The sequence below is a fragment of the Pholis gunnellus genome (genome assembly GCF_910591455.1).
Source record: "Pholis gunnellus genome assembly, chromosome: 7".
Classification (NCBI taxonomy): Eukaryota; Metazoa; Chordata; class Actinopteri; order Perciformes; family Pholidae; genus Pholis; species Pholis gunnellus.
In genome coordinates, this window is record NC_136533.1 from 2331169 (window position 1) to 2349126 (window position 17958).

A 17958-nucleotide genomic window follows, 5' to 3' on the forward strand; every position below is an offset into this window, starting at 1 on the left:
CTTCAGCTGCGACCACATTTAGTATAATGGACACGTTATCCCCATCAGCATGTGCACAGTGTGGGGGGGGGGGGCGTTCAGGGGCCGTAGGACACGCTGGTCCACAGCTCTGAGGACGACCGGCCTCTCTGAGGAGAACATTCCTGCCGCTTCCCCCGGCAGACGAACCGTTTCCTTTTTTAAAGGAGGCTGAGGGAACAGAGTGGAGAGCAGCCTGTGGCGGCGTCTGGAAGTACTTGATCTGTAGAAAAAAAACTGAAAACTAAACACTCCACCGTCCGCCCACCGCCCCGGCAGCCGAGCCGCCGCCGCCGCTGTCTCATGGCATTAGTGCTGCTCGGCTGCTCGGCTAGAAAATAAATAAAAGGGATTCCTTCAAATTCTAAAAGATTGCTTTTGGGCTTCCGCGTTCCTCTCGTCGAGCGGAGGCTCAATAAAAGCGGCCAAAAAAAAAAAACCCCAAACTTGTGCCCTGGCTGAGAAGAAGAAACTGTTAATTTCACACTGGCTCCTTTATGGAGCAGCAGGAAAGGAGGCTTTAAAAGCCAGCCAGCCTAAACTCCACAGCGGGGCTCTCTGTGCTGGAAAATCAGCTAAATGAGGAACAGCCAGACGAGACGGACTCAACACCTCGTCTCAGATGACGTGCCTCCACCGCACTGCTACAATAAAACAACCAGGGGAAGAACAGGAATAATAAGTCAACCATGTTTAAATTAACGAATCTTCAGCGGATACGTCGGTCAAATAACAACAAGAAAAGTCAGATTTAGAAACGTCTCATTTCAAGCTTTTCTCACACTGTTTGTAGCTTTACTCTCATAAAGTAACGCACTAGTATTTGGACGAGTGACGTAGTGTAGAGAGAGACAAAGTCCGGATGAATAAAGCTAAAAGAAGACAATCTTATTGACTGTGATGGTGGTTTGTTCATCATGACTCAACCACTAAACAAACCACGAGTGTATTTACTGTACTGTGCGTCTCTCTTCATGAATACTAGGAGGAGGACGTCCTCCAGGGCACCGGGGACGTCCCGTCCTCCACAACGTTTAAAATGACCTCCGGCACAAGAGAACACTCAAACCGGTGAGCAGACTTGGGTCGTTGCTTCTGATTAGAAGGTTGATATGAAGCCAAAAAGGAGGAAGACAAACCAACAAAAAGGGAAAACGCTGGGAAATAAAAGCTTGTCAAAAAAACCCACAACCCTCTCCAGAGTAACCATTACACCCACTCACACTCACACAGAGATAGATGTGTCCGGAGCTGTAATATCCAGAGGAATGATCTGCACATGAGCCGAAGCTCCACACAGAGAAGAGCTGTGTAATGAAGCGTCCGTGTGAATGTGCAGCTCAACTCTCGGGTTGTTTGAGCGACGCTCGGCTGACTCCTCGAGCGTTTCTTTGTTGCGGTCGGTGGTTGTTGGAGGAGATTTGAGCCTGCGGGGGCCGACATAAAAGTCTCATTTTCCTCCAGAGCTGTGTTCACTAAACAGGAAACAGTGTGGGAGTAGAGAACACGCTGCATTAGCGCATACACACCCCCCCCCAAAAAAAACCATTCAACGACATGGAAATGTGCACTCGGTGGACCGAGAGTGCTAAAATTTGAGATAATGAGCGGAAGCTGTCAGAGCTGAATGCAGACTCAGCAATCCACGCCTCAAACTTTCTACACAATATTTCAGGATGTGGATATCAAACGAAATAACAGAAGAAGCTGTGAAATACAACAGTCCTCCTCCTACAAGTACACACGTATCAGTGTAGGATAGTAATGGCTGATATGCACAGAGACTAAACTCTGCACCACGGTGATGGTGTTTCGGATGGTAAACCGTCGCCTCTAATAATGCAGATTAGAGACAAATCCAGCTGCTGACTCATGCGTTGTGCTCTGAAGTGCTTCGTCAACATGCACCAAAACAATTCTGGCCTTTGTCCTTATTTCTAAGAAGCTGTTTACGTGGCTAATGAAAATGAAATATTCCACTAATATTTCTGTTTACAAGCAGCCGGGTATATTTAACTGATGAATGTAAAACGACCCCGTGCTTCCGTTCTCCGTTGTTTACCTGTTGATATCAGAGTCCTTTACAACGCTTAAAAGCATCTCTTCTCCAGCGTTGCTAACTATTAGTTCATTGGTTTCCTGCTCGTACAGGAAAGAGGCTGTGTGTCTAAAAGTGCCATAAAAACACGAAACATTAAGAAGCATATCCTGAATGAGCTGTGATCACGTCCACAGAATGCTCCTGAAACCAGAATATTATCATCATATCACACACGTCTTAGTCAGAAAACGCTCCATTTTGAATAAATCCTGATTCAGAATATACGCAAACAGAATGCAACGTTTACATGAAACATGTAGAATAAAAGTGGATTTTGAGCGTGCGTGTGAACGTAGTCGCTGACGGTAGTCGTGTTTCCATTAACTGGTTTGGAGCGAGTAAACAACGCTGCGTAGGTTCTTCAGAAGGAGGCTGGAGGCTCTTTAGGCATCGCTGTAATCACAACCGTTTAGTTGCCAAAGTATGTTGCACATAAGAGTGTAAACAGCGTAGAAGTAGAGGTTACGAACCGGAAAGGAAACAAGTTGCCTTGGCCGATCTACGAACAATATATGGATAAAAGTCTTCAGGAGTTTGTTTCAGTTGGGCGAGTTTGAGTTGACATTCTCAGACATTAGAAGTATATATTACGGGAAGACGCGCCAACAGTCAGAGGTCATCTGGTGAAGACATTACAAGATCTTTATGGCATCAATTCTGTTTCGACAAACGCAAAACAAGTGTTGTGTGAAAGACTAAAATAGCAAACTATGAATTAAAATCCCTGACGCCTGACCTGCAGCCTGTAAAGGCCTCAGTGTGCAGCAGATGTTCCTGAACGCCCACATTAACCCAAACACTTTGCTGAGAAGTAATTACAGATATACATCTCGTGTTTAAGCTTCCGAGCCAGCTGGAGGGACGAGGATTCAGACTGGAGACGGGTGCAGGTTCAGCAGGAAGAGAAAATGAGGCAACCAGGTAAACATCTGTGCTGCAGATTCTGCTGAGGCAGAGAGAGAAAGACTGCGGGGGGGCGGAGAGATGAATGGATACGTGAAGAACGGTGGAGTCAGGAGAAACTAAGAGATGGAAGAGACAGAGAGACAGACAGAGAGACAGACAGAGAGACAGACAGAGAGACAGACAGACAGAGAGACAGACAGACAGAGAGACAGACGGACAGACAGACAGACAGACAGAGAGACGGACTAGACAAAAGGCGAGGAGGAGAAGAAAAGCTAGTTCATCAGAGTTGACAATCCAGTGTAGGCGACTCTGGACTGGAGAAGCTGTCGGGGCTCATCGAGTATTTCTGGATTCACTCGCCAAGAAACGTCTTGTTGCAATCAATAAAAACCCTCCTAATGAATGTGAATCGGCGTAATGTGAATGAATCACTTGCGGAATAACTTAAAGCAATAAAGCCGATGGCGAAACGTGAACCCTCAACGTACAGATAAGCAAGTATGGAAAAGTACATCTGCTTAAAATGTGTAGAAATAAACATAAATCAGCGTTTACGAGACGAATGGCACTTTATTATCGCGGTTGTCTTAACCAGTAAAGTTACAGTTTACATCCATGTCCAAAATGTCATCACCTTAATATTTATCCTTTTAGGATGAAATGGTTATGAGTTACATTTTAACCATTTCATCCTCGAGTCCAAGTGGACCTTTGTGCCAAATTTGAAGATATTCCTTCAAGGCGTTCCTGAGATATCGCGTTCACGAGAAAGGGACGGAAGTCCATACGGACGGACAAACAACCGAAAACATAATCCTAATAACAGCACACATTTATCTCCCTGTGCTAACAGACGAATGAGCGTTTGTGCTCATGACGAGTGACAGTCAAATGTTGTCTGCTTTGATTAAATCTGCAGAAAGTTTCTTCTTTCTTCAACATGTATCAGTCAAATAAACGCATAATAAATCGTGTGTGTGTGTGTGTGAATCAGCCAGCCAGGAGGTAACACCGCCACACCGACTGCAGCACTCCTCCTCCTCCTCCTCCTTCCTCGCTCCGGGCTTCTTTATCATCACAATGGGCTCCTTTCTTCCTAAAGGCCTTCTCCTCACAGAAACGCCTCAGTCACTTCTACACAATACCACTGATGAGTCACCAGAGGGGCCTGGTAATTGGAGGGGAAATACTTGTTCAAACACTTCTTTAGTGGAAGGGGCTCTCAGTGTGAGTCACACACGGGTGAGCTTTATCGACGGCTGTTAAGAGCCACGAGTCCAAAAGGCGTCTAATCAAAGAAGCATTTAACCCATGATGCATCATTCCAAGCGTCACTTACTGAGCGTTTTCTCTTCACCTTCTAGAGTTCGGATCGGGAGGTTTGTGTGACCGAGAGGATCCAAATGTGACACAGTAACGTTCAAAAGCTGCATCAGCTGTTATAATTATGCTGTTCCGTTAAATCTAAGCTTCCAATTTCTTATCTTGTTATTCAACCGCTGCTCAGCGGTTTGTTCTCCAAGTACTAAACTAGATACCATCTATTAGTAAAGACAACCTTCTACGTCTGGTTGGTATCTCCTAAACTAAAGCCTTCTGAGGGGATTAGTTCCTCTACCGTCAAACATATTCAGTAAATAGGAGAAAGTTCACCTCACATCTGGGTCCGTTTTTGTAGTTTTATTTGCAACTCATGTACCGACGCTTCAGATGCATCTTGGGAGCCCGTGTGGAGCCTCCAGGTCGGGGGCCACTGGTGTAAAAGACAGAGTTACTACAACTGCACTACAGCTGCACTACAACACTATAGACTGGGACCAGATCACCACCACCACCACCACCACCACCACCGTAGCAGCACGAGGAACCTTCTCGTTTCAAACTGATGAGAGCAACGACACCAATTATCAAATTAAAATCAGAGTTCACGCAGCACGAGCACAAACATCCTCTTTAACACTTTATAGGAAGCAACAGCAGAATCTAAAATTAACCGGATCATGATTGTATTTTTAAACCTCGGCTGAGAGTTTTTCACACATCAAACGTTCTCATACTGAAGAAAAACAAAGTCTGAGTTCAATCACACGGCGTCTGTGTAATTGCTTTGTATTTTCAGGTTGTGTCTCCGTTGTTATCTTCGTCTGAGTTCACACTCCGCTGATTAACACACGAGCTGGATACAACACACGTGAAGGTGGATGAGGACACGTACTGGATGAAGAGCAGGTCACTCAAAAAACAGGACCAGACACTGAGGTCTGAGGTCTGAGGGAACACCTGCTCAGACTCCAAGACCTGTAAAGTTCAGACATTTGTCCGTCATTGTTACAAAAACATCAGATGCCCGAAAGATCAAACCCGTTAAAAGATTATTAAAGAAGTATTTCCACACCATGTGGTCTGTTTACCACAGATACAAATCCTGATCATCTCTACAAACCTAGTCCCCCAAAAAACACAGCTGTAGTTGTGATCCTCCAAAAACCGATCCTAACCAAGATCCTCCAAAAACCTGATCCTAACCAGGTCCTCCAAAAACCTGATCCTAACCAGGTTCTCCAAAAACCTGATCCTAACCAAGATCCTCCAAAAACCTGATCCTAACCAGGTCCTCCAAAAACCTGATTCTAACCAAGATCCTCCAAAAACCAGATCCTAACCAGGTCCTCCAAAAACCTGATCCTAACCAGGTCCTCCAAAAACCTGATCCTAACCAAGATCCTCCAAAAACCAGATCCTAACCAGATCCTCCAAAAACCAGATCCTCCAAAAACCAGATCCTAACCAGATCCTCCAAAAACCAGATCCTCCAAAAACCAGATCCTAACCAGATCCTCCAAAAACCAGATCCTCCAAAAACCAGATCCTTCAAAAACCTGATCCTAACCAGATCCTATCATATATATGATATTCCAAAAAAACAATCCTATTAGGAATAAACTTCAAAAACCTAACTGGGTGCTGATACTCTGTCCAGCATTCCTTTGAAGTCTGATCCTAAGAAGGGTTCTCCAAAAACCAGATCCTAAACAGATCCTCCAAAAACCAGATCCTAAACAGAAAACTCCAAAACCTGACAGTGAACAGGTTCTTCCAAAATCACATTCCTGCACAAAACCTTCCAAAATCAACACAGATGTCCCAACGTGAGTGCTGGGATGTACGAGCAGAAGGACCCGTTGCTTCCATTAACTCCAGAAAGAAAACGTTACGACGCCACGGAATACGTTTCTCTTCTCGCTCAACTGCTCAGAGTCTGAGTCAGAGTCTTTTGATGAGAAGATGTTTGCCACCACATCCTGCTTCGGTCTTTCACCTCTCCGATTGCCTTCGTTGCTCCAGTGACCTCGGCCTGACGCCGATGACTCCGATCATTCACTTAACAACGCGTGGACGAGGTAGCGCGGTGACGTGCTCGGGCTGCTGCACTGTGGACCTGCACGTGTCACGCGGTACAGAAAGCTCTCCTCCAGCTCCGAGGCTTCCGGTCGAGTTCACAGGCTTTTCCCATCGAGCTGTATTGAAACCAGCGACCTCCAGATGATCTCGTTCTACACATCACCGTAATCTCATGAGCTCCACCGATGTTTCACTGCAAATAAAGCCTCGAAGAAGCGCATTTAACGCACTTCGATGTGATTAAAGATATTCAGTGAGATGAACCGTCTGCGTTTTATTGTGAAGGGCTCTCGAAACGCCTCCAGGGTCGAAGAATAAAACCCGGCTCAGACAACTTCATACTCATAGCCGTATTTAAGAAAATGAAGGAGAAGAAATTAACATCACTTAGGCAAACGAAGGAAATATTTATGAAGCGTGAACGTCAGAGTAATTTGAGTCGTTTTATGTCACTATTAAAAAGCCTCATGGATGACTTCAGGAGGAGGAGGAGGAGGAGGAGGAGGAGGAGGAGGAGGAGGAGGAGGAGGAGGAGAAGAAGCTGTCTTCTGAACAACTTCAAAACAAATATAAACGACTATAAATATATCACCATCGTCCTTATTATTCACACACACACGACTATTTTGATTGTTTTTGTTGCTTATAAATAAAAAAACTAATAATTAGCCCACAACATAAGAACTAGTAATCCCACATTATTCATTATGTTTCAACATTAATTATTTGTAGTCAGAGATACGCTACAGTTTATTCATTCATTTGTTTAAAGAGTCACAGTTCTTGTATTTGGGTATCGCTGTAATTTATGAGTATTTGGTGATGTGTAATTGTAACATTTTAGAATCATAAAAAGTGATTAATTCAATAAAAAAAAGCAAGCGGAGAGCATCTGAAGACGACGTTTTGACGAACAGAAACATCTGGAAGCATGAGAGGGTTTACAGATCCGAGGACGTTTTAAACTTCCAGGATGTTTAAGTCGAAGTTAATCTATTCGAGTCAACAAGATGTAACATAAAGAGAAACAACAGAAAGGCATGCAGAGTTCCCAGAGGGCAATGCAAACCCACTTATCCTTCCACGTATTCAGAGCGCTGTGATCAGCGTCACACTGTGGCTGCGTGGGATTAGCTCCGCAGCGGGAGGACAGGAAGTGTGCTTTTCCATTCCTCTAATTCAGCCACTTCTCCCGCTGCAGCGTTTAGGTCACTTTGTGATTATTACAGGGTGGACGTCCTTGGACTGTAAGGAAACTGTGAAGAGGATAAAATGAGCTGCCGGTTTCCTGCCAGCTCTCCCATGCTGCTACAGCTCCGACACTGATTACCGATGTTTAAAAATATAAATAAATAAAAAAGGACAAAGACCAAGAATAACAGGAGACTGAGAAAGGAAAAGAGCTTTTACGGCTGTGATTTAAAGACCTGCTTGAGGAGAGAGAGCTTTCACACTGAAGAGAACTTTATAAAGACGGTGCTTTGATGAATAATACATGTAAGAGTCTTTCTAACCAACAGTATGTCTCACTGAGGATTATATGTTCGACATGTCGTGTCAACGCTCATCACCATCCACGCAAAACAATTAAACAAACGGATAAGATAAGAAGCTACAAGACCGCATTTTGAGCACTACATTCCACTGTTTGGTTTTCAGATATATATCTATATATATAGATATATATATATAGATATATATCTATTTGTTTCCGACCTCTTTGATTGCTCCCGAGCGTCGAGGTTTGGAACCACTGCACCAAACCACCACAGGTGCTAAATCACAACACTATAAAACGTGAAGTGAGACCGTAAATCCCACGAAGGAGAGGAAACGTTCTGCCGAGCGTTAATGAGACTGATAATGATAAGCCGAGCAGCAAAGAGGAACAAAGCAGCAGTTTTTACTTTCCAAAGAAGGAGGAGGAGGAGAGACGGAGCGAGACGGAAACGAGCGAGCCGAGATCACCGATATCAACATTTCTTTTTATTGTGCGGCGTCTGATCCGAGGTGAGCCTGAGGCAGAAACCAGCTGCAGAGAGTTTTGTATTACAGAGGGTGAAATAAATGTTAAAGACCAGAAAAGTGCTCTGAGTAGAGAGCAGATCAGTCTCAAGGCAAAGATCTTAAAAAGCAGGGATCTAATCAGCTGGTATTGTGACCAAATGTAGTGGAACGAAACACATCGGGTACGGACTTAATCTGGGTCAAACTGAGACCAAACTTTGTAGTTTTTGAGCCTCGACAAAAACTAAATATGGCCGGCAGCAGACGATGCAAGGCTCGTTTTTAGCCTCAACGGAAACCGCTGCAAACATAAGAGCTTCCTGAGCGAACAGTCGCATGTGAGCATAAAATAATATTAGTTTGGTGGGTCGAGCAGTACGTGAGATTAGGTACAGTCAGGACGGACGAGTCTGGATACAGATTTCATAACCCAGGATTTTGTGTGGCCCGTTTTAAAGTTAGATTTAAGGATTTACAGGTTTAAATGAAGTGTGATCTGAACAGAGTATAGTTTGTTCTTTTGATTGTAGCGCTGATATTTCACAGTTTCAGGACGGACACATTTACAGATATTATTTAAAACCTTTATTTTCTTTGTTAAGAAACTCTTATTTCTCATTAAACAAAAGACACCAAAAGTTGTCAAATGTTGACCGAACACAAGCAGCCGAGCAGCAGCTTTGAACGTGTGAAGAAAAGAAACTAAAGAAACAGAAAAGTCTATTTTCAATTCCTTTCTGTCGACCTCACCTCGTGTCTAAATCTGGACGTACAGTTTAAAAACTCTCTGTCTCCCTAAAGCAAACTGTCAACACTGAGCCACACACACACACACACACACACACACACACACACACACACACACACACACACACACACACACACACACACACACACACACACACACACACACACACACACACACACACACACACACACACGATAAATCCGGGTGCATTCTGCAGGTTCCATCAGCACCGATCCCTCCGTCTCTATCCGTAGTCTGAAAAAGCTCAGCTGACTCCAGACCTGTTTTTATCCTTTAATACCAGAGATGTTGACTTTCTTCCTTTCTTTTTTTTTGACACGCTGTGTTTACAGGCTCACGGCGTATCACAGTATTCCACACCATGTCTTAAACCAAGCAGGTGTCTCTGTTGCTTCACGCCAACCGGAGAGCTGATTCAGACAAACACTCGGTGGTGTTTGATGAATGAAATCTGTGAAATGATGCAGACTTGATGCATGATATCTGAGACTTCCTCAACATGAACGAGGATGCAGTCGTGGTTATTTCAGCTGTGATTGAAGAGACGTTGTCGACATGGAGGTAAGAGCCCCCCCCCCCCCCTCGCTGTCACATTTAGCCCGAGTGACGCAACACTCTGTTTTAACTCTAAACTGCAGCTAATTCCTCTCTCGCTCTGACCTTGAGTTGCACGGCCGACTCCACGTGGTTGTCGTAGACGAGGATGCTGGCGATGAGGCTCTCTCTCCCTTTAGAGAAGGAGGACGGTCCCTCCGTGACGTTCTGCTCGACGATCACCTTCAGCAGAGTGTGAGCACACCGGGTCCCGTCCCACACCTGGAAAACAACCAGAACACACGACGCACACGGTGAGACTGGAGAACGGTGTTGAAGGGCGGCCCATTCACAGGCCTGTCTGTTCAAGAAGGTTCAGGCTTTATGGCTTCATATATTCACGGTAGGGCTGCAACCAACAACTATTTTAAGTCAGTCGATTATTACATCAATGAATCAATTATTAATTGGATACAAAGCGAGCTTTGCTGTTGTTTTTATTCAATAAATAAACCGTGTTCCCCGTGTCCTCACACTGAGAACACGACTTCAGATGTTGCTCCAGCTTCAGTCGGTGGAGAAATAAAAGGGTTGACTTGAGGCCGTCTCCGACTGACGGCATGAAATCTTCTTTAAAGTCCATAAAGTTACGCTGCAGACCGTGTAAACAGATGTGCATCGCTCGCCGACAGCTTGGGGTCGTCCTTCTGCCGTGAAGTCTCCAGTGAGGGAACACTCTGCCTTCTGTTTGAGGAGCCTGAACCCTGGTTCAAAAGAGTTCGTAGAAGCCAGAGTATCTCTCAGGTCCGCAGTTAGCGGTTCTGCTATCGGTACTTTAGAAGTTGTGGAGTGAGACGTCCTCGTCTCAAACGTCTCCTCTCTCTTTGTCTCCGGCTCAGTTGTCTTTTTGTCTCACGATATAAGCAAAAAGAACGAATAAGAGTATCGATAAGGAAGTCAACCAGAGTATTGATAAAGTCCTAACGACACCCATCCCTAATTAGATTATCGGTATTATCTCATCACGGGGCCTGAGGGGGAAACAAAGCATTTCAAACAGTAATCGATGGACTGATTCTTGACTGTGATGTGGGACATGATGTCATATGTCGGTGATGATCTCAGGTGCTTGAGGAGAAGTATTGTAAATCTGTTCTCCGTCTAATAAACGGTCTGATTCTGGAGAGCATCCTCTCCCGGTTGAACGCCTTGTTGCGTAACAAGCAGGACGCCCCCTCAGAGCAGCTTTAGAAATCAGAGCGAGCCGACTGGCAGCAGAACCAGCGCTCGCTGCCAAACGCTGTTCAAATTTAACTCCTCCATCAGCCTCGCTGGCAGGAGACCAGCCCTCACTTACAGCCTTCGCTTCTTGTTGTGAAAAACTGGAGGTGGCGGGTAAAACCGCTCAGGACAAGATGAAACACTTCAGACCCCCCCAGACTGTGAAGTCCATCTACTGCGAGACAGACGGAGACCAAACGGCTCCGGGATTCCAGAAGAACAACACAATACTAAACTACTTCACCTTCCAGATCAAAGCAGGACGAAGTTTAAAAAGGAGAGAAACAGCTTCTCACAAGAACATCGACGAGAGAGAGAAAGAGAAAAGAGGATTCAAACAAACGGACTAAAGAGTAATAAAACCAAGGAAGGTCTGACCTCACACCTAATGCCATGTCAATGTGATCATAACTATTATGATCATTATTATTATTATTATTATTATATGACCATTATATGATATACTGTTGCCTCTTACACACACACGTGACCCAATTTACTTATAATCTATATACTTCAGGACTCTTTGTCACTTTATTACCTGCGTCATTGTAACTGCTTCATTACTGTTATTAACTGTTATTAACTGTTATTAACTGTTATTATCTGTCTTCCATGTTTATGTCACTTGTATTTTTGTTGACATTTACATATTTTGTCTATATGTATTTCTTTGCTACACAAAAGAAAAAAAAAGAAACATTGCATGACAAAAAACTAAAAAAGAGAAACGGCAGGAGAGAGAGAGTGAGTGAGTGAGTGAGTGAGTGAGTGAGTGAGTGAGTGAGTGAGTGAGTGAGTGAGTGAGTGAGAGTGAGAGTGTGAGAGTGAGAGAGTGAGAGAGTGAGAGAGTGAGTGAGTGAGTGAGTGAGTGAGTGTGAGAGTGAGAGAGTGAGAGAGTGAGTGAGTGAGTGAGTGAGTGAGTGAGAGTGAGAGTGAGAGAGTGAGTGAGTGAGTGAGTGAGTGAGAGTGAGAGTGAGAGTGAGAGAGTGAGTGAGTGAGTGAGTGAGTGAGAGTGAGAGTGAGAGAGTGAGAGAGTGAGTGAGTGAGTGAGTGAGTGAGAGTGAGAGTGAGAGAGTGAGAGAGTGAGTGAGTGAGTGAGTGAGTGAGTGAGTGTGTGTGTGTGAGTGTGTGAGTGAGTGAGTGAGTGAGTGAGTGTGTGTGAGTGTGTGAGTGAGTGAGTGAGTGTGTGTGTGTGTGTGTGTGTGTGTGTGTGTGTGTGTGCGTAGAAACCTGACAGAAACAACAAATGGATACAAGCTGGAAGTCAGTGTGTGAACACGTCGGGATTTTTATGTCATTTTTCTTTTATAGTTTTTTTAATGTTTCCTGCTTTTAAACTTCAGCTTCAGATCTGTAACCGAGCCCCCGAAGCGACGCCCGGGGGATTTATTCTACGATTTTTATATCTAGAAACTAATGGAGCCATTTGCTACTTTCCAAAACTTGTAGAAACTGTGGAGGTTTCATGAATTCCTGATGAGAGTAACAGGGCGGGTTTGTCTGCCGGACTCATCGATCCGTTATCTGACTTGCAGGTTTGTGCTGGTTCGGATCTATGGCTCCAGCCCCGGCTCTGAAACATCAGACTGAGCTGTGCGTTCATGAATCAATATCGCTGTCCGTGGTGCTGAAGCAGCAGACGGATTTCTAAATCGACCCTCCGCCCCTTGAACGCAGGACTGGCCAATCACAGCGCAGCGTTGTCCATCGATGGCTTCAGGTGTTCCTCGTGTTCAGGCTGGTTTAGTGGGTCTGATGCTCGTCATTAAATGTTGTGTGTCAGCGATACTCGTTACCCGGAGAGGTTGGAAGGAGATGTACGTTTTATAAATGTTACGTTTCTACCTAAAAACCTGTGGAGCTAACTAGCGTTAGCAGATTACTAGTCGATGCCGCAGTTGATAAAGTAAACATTGCAGAACCAAATAAGACAAAAGATGGCGAGTGAGTGACGGAAATTTCTGAAATATTTGGAAAATGAGTGCTTTTGAACACTAGTTCAGTGTTATTTGTTTACATAATGCAGCTGCTGTTAAGATGCTGTAAAGTGCATTTAGGGTGCTGCATTCGTATCATTCTTCCAGTGCAAAATACAGCTCTTGATAGATATTGATGAACAAGACATGGCTTGTGTTTTTCTGTAGAAATGCAGCACATATCTGATTCAACTAGTTCTGCAGTCGATCTGTACACCCTGCGGCGTTCTTACCCTCAGCAGGGTGCACGAGGAGTCGATGGGAGCTTTGGCCAGCAGCTGGCAGGTCAGGTCGAAGTAAGCTTTGGGCTGAGCGGCAGACAGAGGGGTCGTGGGAACCAGGGGGAGGAGGGCCTGGCTGGAGGTCCAGGATCTCAGCTCCTCCACGGTCCGACGGTCCTCCTGGTCCCAGTGGAAGGAGCAGCTGGAGGTCCGCGGCTCTATGGATCCGCCCTCCGGCCCGTCAAACGCCAGCACGGAGAAACCGAAGGTGTTGACCAGCGTCATGGAGTTATTGAAGGACTGGACCTGTGAGCAGGAATGTGGAAACTTAACCTCACGGATCTCTTTGGCATTCATCTCCACGTTACAGGAAATACATTTAAAATGAGATAGGAATAGTATAAGACTTTAATCCCGGCTGGACCTTGACTCTGTGCAGGCGGACGATGTCTCCGACTTGAAAGACTTGGGGATGGTCCTCCAGCTTCTCACAGAAGACAGTGCAGCCGACCTTCTGGTTGGACTGATCGGTGATCTTCAGGGTGGAGCAGAAGTCTGTGGAAAGAAAACGTCCTGTGGTCAGATCTCATAATGTGTCAAAAGTGATGAAGCACGTGAAACCAATACAGCGACATCCGGTTCTGCTGAGTGAAGCCAAAGTTCCACGTGTTAAAGCTGCATTCTCTCTAGTGTCCACCAGGGGGCGACTCCTCTGGTTGTATAGAAGTCTATGAGAAAATGACTCTACTTCTCTCTTGATTTATTACCTCAGTAAACATTGTAAACATGAGTTTATGGTCTCAATCTCTAGTTTCAAGTCTTCTTCAATACAGCATGATGTTCATTTAGTAAATGATGGTCCATTTAGAGTCACACAGACCATAAAGCAGGGTGTTTTCACTACATGAAAAGTTAATTGTAAAATTCAAAGATTGAGGTCTGGCTGTGGAGGACGACTCAGCAGCAGACTCTCGTTCAGCGAGTTGCAGCACACAGAGGCCAGCGACGTCAGAGAGAGACGGCGGGTAAAAACAGCGGAGTGAGTTTCATTTAGTTCCTGCAGAGTTTGAATGAAGCGTGTTTTACAACAGTTCAACGAGGCTCGAGCTCAGTGAGGGAGAGAAACTTGAATGTAGAAGGTGTACGGTTGTATTATTCTGTTTAATAAGGAGAAAAGGTGTACGATTATTTCCTTTCATGACATTTTGTTTGTAAATTATTTTATTCATTAGACTAAAAGAAGCTAAAAGAGTTTGTTGAACGTAGCGAAACTCCCAGAATAGAGAGAGAGACACACACACACACCACACACACACACACACACACACACACACACACACACACACACACACACACACACACACACACACACACACACACACACACACACACAGATGTGTGAATACAGCGTATGTCATATCTTATGTGTAACTTAGTGTGTGTGTGTGTGTGTGTGTGTGTGTGTGTGTGTTTGTGTCTGGTGTCTGATTAGATGGATTTTTCTAATATCTCTGATCTCTGTTTACTTTAAAAGATGCCTGAAGGGTCCAATATGAATATGATGACAGAGTCTGGACAGCTTCCAGCCTGGATGCAGCTTTTTCTCTCTCATCCTTCCCGAAACACAACACACACACACCCACCCACACACACACACACACACACAATAACACACACACAATAACACACACACACGCACACACAGTGGCTGCAGGTCGCCTCAGACTGAACGGTCTGGTGTTTATTATCTCATCATGATGAAAGCGTAGCGATGGAGATGCAGCGTGGTACGCGTGGCTCCAGAGGTTCAGAGGATTCCATCACAGCACCTTCTTACGTGACGTTGACGAGTGCTGAAGCCGGTAAAGCCGGAGCTGCTGCTGTCTGGGTTTAAACCTGCTGCTGGGGCTTTAAAGAGCTTCAGCGCTCGTCAACAAAAACATACATTTCGCCTCTCCGCACCTTTCAGAGCGCGTTTCAGGAATAATGTGACACGTTTCCATCCAGACAAAAACGCTCACTCAGCCCTGATCCAGCTTAAACCTCTTCATGAGAGACGTCTCTCTTATTGCGTCTGTCAGCTCGTCTCACAGGAGGTGATGTGGTTCATGCGTTTGGGTCTCTTTTAACAATAACTAACAATCTTTCTGACATTTCTTTTTTAAACTCAAGGGCTGCTGAGCGTCTTAACGTCTCTGTCCGAGGTGCTGAAAACTCTTCCAGCGTTCACTCTGCTGAGTGGAGCTAAAGAGGAGTTTCTGTTTTTAAACTAATCAGTTACACTTTGAGTTTGGTGTTAGAAAATGTTGGCACGGAACCGGATTAGAAGTAGCGGCGTAACGTTTCAGCACACTTGAACTTCAGATTAATGCCAAACTTTACCGTTAACCATCACAGTGTAAATAAAGTTTCACTGACTCAGTAGAACTTGTGTTTCTAGTCTCTGATCATGTTTCATTGTAAACAACCAATCAGTGTTTAGACCAACAGGAGGAGAGCTAGTAACGTTAGCAGCACCGCTAACGGCTAACCAGCAGGAGGAGAGCTAGTAACGTTAGCAGCACCGCTAACGGCTAACCAGCAGGAGGAGAGCTAGTAACGTTAGCAGCACCGCTAACGGCTAACCAGCAGGAAGAGAGCTAGTAACGTTAGCAGCACCGCTAACGGCTAACCAGCAGGAGGAGAGCTAGTGACGTTAGCAGCACCGCTAACGGCTAACCAACGGAGGTTCACTTCAGTTACATCATGATGCCTTCAGGCTCTGCTCAGTGAAAACGAGTACTGGCTGAAGGTACATTCTAACGTTATCATGATGTGTTCACATGTCATCTGTTAAATGTAGTTTTGGTGATGAACTTGAATAAATCCAGTCGTTTGAAGGAGATGTTTTCATAAATAGATATTAGAGATGAATTATGATCTGTTTACACTAACTCTAATAATACATCATTAAAACTACTATTAATCAATAAAAATATGTTTTATTTCCTTTTGAATTTGCGTTTTAAATGAACATTCTGGATCCTTGTAGACCAGCTGCTATAATCAAAGAACAAAAGGATCTGTATCTGTATATATTGTATATATTGTATATTTGCTCCTTCTTTCTTCTGTGACTCTGATCTGTGAGTCTTTTGATCCGTTGCACCACTAGTTGGAAGTTATTTATAATTTAGATATGACTAAATATTGATTCTAGAGCAGCAAGAGTTATGTTTACGACAGTAAAGTCACTTTATAAAGTCCTTAATATTTGACTGGAAACAAATGTAAAATGGCAATTAAATAAACAACATTTCAGAGTGAAGTTCATAAAGAATAAAGAAGCGCGTGTTGTTCCAGACTGACCTGTGCCGCGGCTCTTGAACGGCTGTTTGAAGAAGACCACCACTCCGTACGTGTTGACCACCGATCCGGCCTTCAGGTCGTCCAGTCGACAGTACGAGTATTTAGGAGCCTTCGTCCTGGAACCCTGAGGAGGAACAAAGCCGGAGTTAAAAAAAAAAAAAGAGGCGCCAGCAGCTCAGCTTAGCATGCTACGCTACATGCTAACGTTAACACAATGTAGCCCGACACGTGTTTATGAAGTAGTGAGCATCCGACTGCATGAACGAGACTTAGATTGTAGTGAAGACACGTGAGAGAGTTTTACTGTCGTTAAACGTGAACCCGGTTACTTCCATTCATCAACATCTTTCTGTTTTTTTAAATCTCTGTTCGCCGCGGAAGCACGAGAGAAAAACATAGTTTTCTACAAAAGTTCACAGAAACACAGGCTGAGTACTAGATTTACAAATGATCACTTTAAAGCATCCCTTTAATCTCAGTATCATTTGGTGACCTTTGCATCTAATGCAGCCATGTGGACACATCGACTTCGAGACAGTGTGACATGAATACATGCAACAAAAAAACTAAAGTTATGAAAGATATAATGACAACAATGAGTATAAAGGGCCAAAGAAAACAATAACGTTATGACAAAAAAGTTATATCATCAGGAAAGTTAATTATTGTGACAAAACTAAAAGGTTGTAGTATCAGGAATAGTTGAAATTGTAATATATTAATGTAAGTTTAAGTATTATGACAAAACAAATAGTAACTGTGCAATAACCGTTCCTAGTACCACAACTTTAGATCTTTGGAGACGAGGGAACAGGAAGTGATAAACGCTGACTCATGTCTGGGTGTTTAGGGTTCAGACGGCTACAATCACAGCAGCTCAGTGTTTAAACACTAATCCTGCAGGATATCGTGCAGAAAAGCCCAAAATAAAACCTCGTGATGAGCAACGTGAACGAGGAGCCTCTGGATCGTTCGTCTTCATCACTGCCGACTGTGATGAAGACGAAGTGATGTTTCAAACGACCAACGACGTAATCGTGGCCTTCAACTCAACAAACGTCGTCTCTGACGAATGTTGAAAGCGGAGCGAACGGACGACTGAAGTTCCCGACTTCCTCCGTCAGTCACACGTGTTTTTCAGAGGATGATGAAGATCAGACGCTCTTAAAGAAGAAGAGAAACCAGAGTGCCGGTCTGTCCAAAATGTATTTTTACCATATTTGTTCTACAGCGCACTGAAACTTAAAGAGTCGGAATTAAAATCAAGGCTTTAAATTGTGATCACAGGCTTCAGAACACATGTCATCTCCTTTCATAGACTCTCCTGAGAGCGTTATTCCGTCTGTTCATTTATTCTGTTCTAAAAACGTTTACCAACGCTCCGTTCTA

General features: G+C 44.3%; 2 protein-coding genes across 3 annotated transcripts in view; one reads left to right on the top strand and one right to left on the bottom strand.

Moving 5' to 3' along the window:
• LOC306698478 (E3 ubiquitin-protein ligase TRIM21-like) overlaps positions 1–17958 on the top strand; it is a 281779-nt gene that overhangs the window by 15711 nt on the left and 248110 nt on the right. The gene's annotated exons all lie outside the window — the stretch shown is intronic.
• The window catches only part of pot1 (protection of telomeres 1 homolog), a 45625-nt gene that overhangs the window by 13092 nt on the left and 14575 nt on the right, over positions 1–17958 (bottom strand). For both annotated transcript variants that reach the window (XM_079162772.1, XM_079162771.1), the window contains exons 7-10: positions 16570–16693; positions 13646–13776; positions 13234–13527; positions 9867–10022 (exon numbers count right to left, since the gene is read on the bottom strand). In XM_079162772.1, the coding sequence (XP_079018898.1) occupies positions 9867–10022; positions 13234–13527; positions 13646–13776; positions 16570–16693 (705 nt within the window). The remainder of the gene's footprint in view (positions 1–9866; positions 10023–13233; positions 13528–13645; positions 13777–16569; positions 16694–17958) is intronic.